This window comes from Tenrec ecaudatus, chromosome 1, assembly GCF_050624435.1.
Source record: "Tenrec ecaudatus isolate mTenEca1 chromosome 1, mTenEca1.hap1, whole genome shotgun sequence".
Taxonomy (NCBI): Eukaryota; Metazoa; Chordata; class Mammalia; order Afrosoricida; family Tenrecidae; genus Tenrec; species Tenrec ecaudatus.
In genome coordinates this window covers 19,663,312-19,671,454 of record NC_134530.1, presented here as the reverse complement: position 1 = coordinate 19,671,454, position 8,143 = coordinate 19,663,312, and the positions used below count along the sequence as shown (strand labels likewise).

At 38.3% G+C, this 8,143-nt stretch overlaps 1 protein-coding gene across 1 annotated transcript; it reads left to right on the top strand.

Moving 5' to 3' along the window:
* The first annotated feature begins 246 nt into the window (after positions 1-246).
* LOC142450472 (olfactory receptor 7A10-like) lies at positions 247-1,068 on the top strand. The gene has a single exon (XM_075552465.1). It carries the CDS (start codon positions 247-249, stop codon positions 1,066-1,068), a length of 822 nt encoding a protein of 273 aa, XP_075408580.1.
* Positions 1,069-8,143: the final 7,075 nt, after the last annotated feature.

Here is an 8,143-nt window from a genome sequence, read left to right as displayed (position 1 = left end):
TCAAGAACATGAGCTATACAGATGTGAACAGGGATTAATTAACTAACTTTAAAATATAAATGACAGTATATCCCTTAAACTACTGTTAATAGCTTATGGCAGATTTTGCGGTGCTCTTTTCTCTTTCCCAGTAGTCTCATCAGCCAAATGGAACCAGGAAACCAAACTCATGTCCCAGAATTCATCCTTCTGGGGCTTTCTGAAGAGGCAGAGCTGCAGCCCCTCCTCTTTGGACTGTTCCTCTCCATGTACCTGGTCACCTTCACTGGGAACCTGCTCACCATCCTGGCCATCGCCACAGACTCCCACCTCCACATACCCATGTACTTCTTCCTCTCCAACCTCTCCTTTGCTGACATCTGTTTGACCTCCACCACTGTCCCAAAGATGCTGATGAACCTCCAGATGCAGACCAAAGTCATTACATATGAAGACTGCATCACACAGATGCATTTTTTCGTGCTCTTTGTGGCCTTAGACAACTTCCTATTGGCAGTGATGGCCTATGACCGGTTTGTGGCCATCTGTCACCCACTGCACTATATGGGCATCATGAACCCAAGATTCTGTGTCCTCCTGCTTCTGGTCTCCTGGGTATTGTCATTTATGCACTCTGTATTAAATGGTTTAATGGTTTTGAGACTCTCTTTTTGTACAGAATTGGAAATCTCCCATTTTTTCTGTGAACTTAATCAAGTAGTCCAACTTGCTTGTTCTGACACATTCCTCAATGACTTAGTCATGTTTTTAGCATTTGGACTCTTTGGTGGTATTCCACTCACTGGGATTTTTTTCTCTTACACAAAGATTGTCTCCTCCATTTTGAAAATTTCATCAGCTGCGGGCAAATATAAAGCTTTTTCCACTTGTGGGTCTCACCTTTGTGTGGTTTCCTTGTTCTATGGGACAGGTCTAGGGGTTTATATTAGTTCGGCTACTATTGAAAACTCCAGGGCCACTGCAATCGCCTCAGTGATGTACACTGTAGCCACACCCATGCTGAATCCTTTTATCTACAGTCTTAGAAATAAAGACATAAAGCAAGCCCTAAGAAAACTTTTCAGCTGAGAATCATCCTACATAACAGAAATCAATCCTTAAATTTAGAGAGCTACTTTTGAAAAGCAAAATTTAAAATAATGAAAGTTTGTATCAAACTTTCCTCAGTCCTAAATGTGCTTCTGTACATAATTCAATCTCCTTAATATTTAAGACACAATATGGAAAATGGAAGACATAATATGAAATTACTTCCTGTGTATTTTTAAAAAAAATGTATTTACTTTAACCAAATCTTCGCTTCTATGGGCAATTCTTTCAGGGTGCTTCAGCTTTCATTAGGAAATAGATTTTCATCACTAGCCATAGAGGAATAGCATGCAGTTATCATAAAGAACCAATGCTGATTATCATCCTGCACCTTTAAAATTCTATGATTCCTATTTTGGAAAACGTTTTTCTTGTGATTACATCTGGCATAATACCTTCAACCCACTTGGGTTATTTTCTTTACACTATAATCCTGTTGAATATTTTGAGCATCAAGTTTATAAACTTGTCTTTTTAAAAACTGGAAAATCACTGGTGGTATGTTCAAGTAATGGAAATGACTTACAAAACACACTGAAAACCAGACCAGCTAAGCATGTTCATACCTGGGATAGAAAGGGGAACTGATTTCTAGGATCTATGTATGGCCTCCTCTCTGGGGGACGAATAGCAGAAGGGTGGGTGAAGGGAGACATCAGAAAGTGTAAAACATGATGTAAGAATAATAATATAAATTGTTGAAGGTTCATGAGGGAGGATGAAGTGGGGAGGAAGGGGAAAAAGTGAACAGCTGATACCAAGGCCTTAAAAAGGAAGCAAATGTTTTGAGAATGATGATGACAATAAATGTACAAATGTGCTTGACACAATGGATGGATGGATTGTGAAAAGCGTTGTATGAGCCACAATAAAACGATTTTAAAAAAACAGTTTAATTGCTACCTAAGTTTGGAAATACAAAAAAAGAGTTATTGTTTTTATGGATATGTAAAAGGAATGTGATTTTTTAATTGTCATGACCATGTACAGCTTTTACAATCTTTAAATATTACTAAGCTTTTATAAATCTATAAGGAAAGATGGTAGAATCAGGAAGACAAGTTATTGACTTCCTGTACATGATTAATCTTCTGCAATCCAGATAGTAAGAATTTCTGTTGTAATTGTTAATAGAAGACTATTGGTTTCAAGACCTCCCTAGACCTCCATTTGTTTAACAAAGTTACACATATCCCTTCCTGGCTTCAATGATACTACTGGAAATTGGCCTTCATTGTTTCAAAAGAACATAGTGCTCTCCAATGATGCTTGACCACAAAATTAGCTTCACCAAAGCACCTGCCTCACTTTTGCCCATGAGTCTCTCCCTGCAATCTTATCAGCAGCTCAAATAATTACATGTTAAACTGTTGGTTTACATGATCCTGGAAAATACAGTCTCCTATATTTTCTCTACATACAGGAAGCAGCTCTGTTAAGTTTTGTTCTACTTGAAAGGTTGGCATTTCAAACCAGTTCACTCCTCAGAGAAAGATGAGAAGACAATATGCTCCCATTAAGATATGGCTTTGTTTTTTTCCATGTCTTACACTCTGTCCAATGTCTCCCTTCATCCACCTTTGTGTTGTCTGTCTCCCAGGGAGGGGGTTATATGTAGATAATCGTAATTGGCTCCCCCTTTCTCTCCCACCTTCCCCTTCCTCTCCTGGTGTCTATAATCTCATTATTGGTCCTGAAGGGTTTATCTGTCCTGGATTCCCTGTGTTTCCAGCTCTTAGGCGTACCAGTGTAAGGTAGAATTGGGAGCGTTATAGTGTGGGGAAGAAGCATTAAAGAACTAGAGGAAAGTTGTATGTTTCATCGGTGCTATACTGCATCCTGACTGGCTTGTCTTCTCCCTTCTGTAAAGGGATGTCCATTTGCCTACAGATGAGCTTTGGGTCCCCACTCCGCACTCCCCCCATTCACAATGATATGATTTTTCATTCTTTGATGCCTGATACCTGATCCTATTGAAACCTTGTGATCACACAGGCGGGTGTGCTTCTTCCATGTGGGCTTTCTTTCTTCTCAGCTACATGGCTACTTGTTTATCTTCATGCCTTTAAGACTCCAGGCACTATATCTTTTGATAGCCAGGCACCATCAGCTTTCTTCACCACATTTGCTTATACACCCACCTTGTTTTTAGCAATCATGTCGGGCAGGTGAGCATCATGGAATGCCAGGTTAATAGAACAAAGTATTATTGCATTGAGGGAGTACCTGAGGAGAGGCCCAATGTTCATCTGCTACCTTAATACTAAACCTATAAATATATGCACATAGATCTATTTCCTGATCATCATGTATAAACATATTTACATATGTACATGCTTGTATTTAGACATCTATAATTCCCTTTGTCTCCTAGAGAGGGAGGGTTGGGGGGAGACAGGGAAAATTGAGAAGGTGGTATCAAGGGCTCAAGTAGAAAGAAAATGTTTTGAGAATGATGATGAGAACAAATGTACAAATGTGCTCGACACAATGCATGTATGTATGGATTATGGTAAGAATTGTATGGGACCCCAATAAAGTGATGTATATATATGTAAAAATTACAGCTTTGTAAACCCTATCACACAGTTCAGTCCAATGAGTCAGACTCACTTGATAGAAGGGGAAGTGAGTTGGTCATACAGGAGTGCTGAATGTCACTCACTCTATTCCTCCAGTGATTTCACTCACTCTATTCCTCCAGTCATGGAGGCCACCTCACAGCACACACACAGTGACGATTAACTGCTTCAGAGCATGTCTGAAGCTTCACATCTCTACAGAGAGGGAGACTGTCACATTTTTAAACCTGGGAGCAGGTAGTAGATTTGAATCTCCACTTTCAGTTAGCAGCCTAGCACTTTAATCAGGAGACTGCCAAGCTTCCTTATATCGTGAGTGAACAAGTTGATTGTTTTCAAATGTCCTTAAGATGTTTCTTGTTTTTTTAAAAATCACTTTATTGGGGACTCTTACAGCTTTTATCACAATTCATACATGCATCCATTGTGTCAATCACATTTGTACCTATGTTGCCATCATCATTTTCAAAACATATCTCTCTACCTGAGTCCTTGGTATCAGTTTATTTCCTCCTACCCTCACATCCTTCTGAAATCTTTATAATTTATCACCTTTTAAAAAAAATGTCTTACATCAACTGCTGTCTCCCTTCACTCACTTTTTGTTATTCATTCCCCTGCATGGGGGTTATATGTAGCTCATTGAGATCAGTTCCTCCTATTTCTCACCACCTTACCCTTACCCTTCGGGTATCGCTACTCTCATTATTGGTCCTGAGGGGTTTATCTGTCTAGATTTCCTGTATTTCAAGCTCTTATCTGTACTAGTGTATATGCTCTGTTCTTGCCGGATTTGTATGGAAGAATTGGGGTCGTGATAGTGGGGTGGGAGGAAGCATTAAAGAACTAGAGGAAAGTTGTATGTTTCATTTGTGCTACACAGCACTTTTCTGTAAGCCGTTGTCCAATGATCTACAGATTGTCTTTGGTTCTCATCTCCATGTTCCCCCTCATTTTCATGTTTCCATTGTAATATATACAGTTAGTTCATGATTTCTTTAGAATGGATGTTTTGTGGAGTGTGAAGTGAGTAGTGAATAAAAACAAAAAAACCTCACTGCCATGGAGTCCATACCAGCTCAGCAGCTCCAAAGGACAGGATGAAATAGCCTTTATAGCTTCTCAGACCTGGAATTCTCTACAGAAGTAGAAAGTCCCAGCTTTCTTCTGTGGAGCAGCTGGCGGTTTCGAACGGTTCACCTTCAGGAGCACAGTCCAACACTGCCATGTACTCTTAGATACACCCTTTTTAAGAACAAATAATACTGTGGTGAAATATACAATATAAAATTAACCATTTAAAACATTGTGAAAACTACTCTTTGTGATTACATCATGTCTTACAGCGTGTATCATCAGTTTATTTTTAAAATTTTACAATTTTAAAATTTATTTATTTAAAAAATAAATGAGTTATTTTTACTCATTCATTTCTAACCTATTCTTAACATACCTGCTGTCACTTAGGCCATTTCCTCCTGTGTTCCCATTTATATTCATTCTTCTCTGTGGGCCTCTTTTACTTTAGGATCTCTAATATGGGGTGAGTTTAATTCCAGTTCTATGGGTCACTAAGGGCTATAATCTTGGTGTTATCACCAGTCTCTATCCAACCAATAGGTCTTATAATTTTGAGTTCTGTTCCACATCCTTCTCCCAGTTCTATAGTGATTTACATAATGTATAATTTATGCAAATACCTTCTAGGGTGGGAATATTCATAGGAGTTTGTGTTTTCATCAGGAAACCATCCTGCTCTCGAGATAATGAAGACTAATATTTTCATGGTCTCTTGGTCCACTGGTCTGTTTCTATGTGCTTTTCAGTTTTCATCACTTTTATTTTCTCCAGAATGAAAGAGACAACTATGTGTACATGATATGCTGCTTATGAGCACTTAAGATTCAAGCTGCTACGTACAAATTGAACACAGAGCATTTTCCTTACTAACTCTGCTCTGCAGTTGACCTTGGTGAGTCCAAGACGATAGTTCTGACCTCCCCAGGTTCAGGGACTACTTTCTCAAGGTGTTTGTTTATGTCTAAGAGCTTTTCATAAGTTACTCCTCTCATGTCCCTATATGTTTCATCAAAGTAGGAAAGTCTTTGCCCACCAGAGAAACCCCCCTTCTTGGAATGAAAGTTGAAGGGAGTCTAAGCTGGGTGTGCTCATGATAGTGGTCTCCTGGATTCACTTACTGAGTGGAAGTAGAGGAAAATGAACAATGAAAAGAAGGGCTAATTTGGATATGTTCCATTGTTGCCTGTTGACGTGCTCCACAGAGACTACAGAAGAGAGGCTAAAGGTTGGAGATAAGAGGAGGACTGACTATTCAGAAATTATAAAAGTATATTCCACATTTATTGTTATGTTGTTTTTAATAATGGTAAATACACTTATATGCATATCTGTGTCAAATCTGTAAGTATTCATGGTACACACAAAGACTCCTAGACCTTTCAAGAAGCACCCATATTTCATTACTACTTCAGAGGGTATTTGTGAGTAAAGGAGAAAAAGATTTTAGTATTATTCCAGGTAACTAAACATGCTTCATCAATATAACAGTGAAACTTGACAAATGGTAATTTCGTCAATACTTTTAAAAATACTATTCCATTAAAATCATTTGGACTTTTTCACTTATAATGGATTTTTAGTTAACCATCTTTGGAAAATATTGGCTCATCAGTAATGCATTACCCATTTCTTCTAAATGTTGTCCTATGTTATTATTCAAAAGTATCATGTGTTCATGTCACCATCTATCTCAACAGAAGACAAGATGGTGACCGCAAAGTTTTCTCCATAATCTTAATTTCTGCATAATAACTTATTTTTTAAAGATTAAAAAATTCTTCAAATTATTTTATTGGGGGTGCTTACAACTCTTATCACAATCCATCCATCCATCCATCCATCCATTGTGTCAAGCACATCTGTACATATGTTGCCATCATAATTTTTTTTAACATTTTCTTTCAACTTGAGCCCTTGATATCAACTCCTAACTCCCCACCTCTCTCCTTCATGAACCCTTGATACTTTCTAAGTACCCCCATGTGTTACACCAAGCACTGTCTTCCTTAACTCACTTTTATGTTATCCATCCCCTTAGGAAGAGGTCATAAGTAGATGATTGTGAAGGGATTCCCCCCTTCTCTCCCCACCTTTCCTCTATTAATATCTCTATTCTCATTATCTCACTACTTGGGCCCTCAATATCAGCTCCTTTTTATTTTCCCTCTCGCCTCTGAGCACTGCAACCCCTTGATAAATTATAAATTATTATTATGTTTATATCTTACACCATCGCTGTCTCCCTCTCCCACAGTGTCACCCCCCTCTTCTCCCCACCATACCCTTACTCTCTTGGTATCTCTACTCCCATTTCTGTTCCTGCCAATAAAACCAAAAGGATAATTACCCAGTACTATAATCCAACAAATTCAACAACGAGAAAGATATGGACAAATATTTGGAAACACAATCCCTCGCTTGACTATCCCAGATGGATGTCAACAACCTAAGCAGACCCATAGCAATGGAAAAAATCGACAACATAATCAAGGGATTACCAACCATAAAATCCCCCAGGGCAGATAGCTTTACAGGAGAATTCTACCAAGCATTCAGGGAAGAATGGACACCAATCTTATACAAACTCTTCCAGAACATAGAAAAGGATGGAAAACTTCCAAACTCTTTCTATGACGCTAGTATAACTTTGATACCTAAGGCAGGCAAAGATGCCACAAGAATCGAGAACTATAGATCAATATCCCTAATGAACATCAATGCAAAAATCCTTAACTAAATACTGGCCAATAGAATACAAAAGCATGTTAAAAATAATTCACCATGACCAAGTGGGATTCATACCAGGGATGCAGAGATGGTTCAGCATATGAAAGGCCATCAGCATTATTCACTGCATTTGCAGGAAAAATGATAAGATCCACATGATAATATTGATAGACGTGGAAAAAGCATTTGACAACATCCAACATGCATTCCTGTTTAAGACACTTAAGAAGATAGGAATAGAAGGAAAATTCCTCAATATTATACAAGCCAAATATGAAAAACCAACAGCTAATGTGGTAGTTAATGGAGAAAAGACAAAAACAATTCCACTTATAGAGGTGACAAAACAAGGATGCCCCCTTTCCCCACTCCTATTTAGCATCATACTGGAGTCCTAGCTAACAACATAAGACAAAGGGAAAATATTAAAGGTATTCAGCTGGGGAAGGAAGAAGCAAAATTATCATTATTTGCAGACGATATGATTCTATATATTGAAGATCCCTTAAGCTCCACAAGTGGAGTGCTGGAAGCAATAGAGGAATATAGCAGATTGGCAGGATACAAAATCAACAAACAGAAGCCTATTGGACTGCTCTACACATCAGACAAGACCACAGAAGAGAAAATTTAAAAGGTAGTACTCTTTGCAATAGCCAAGCACA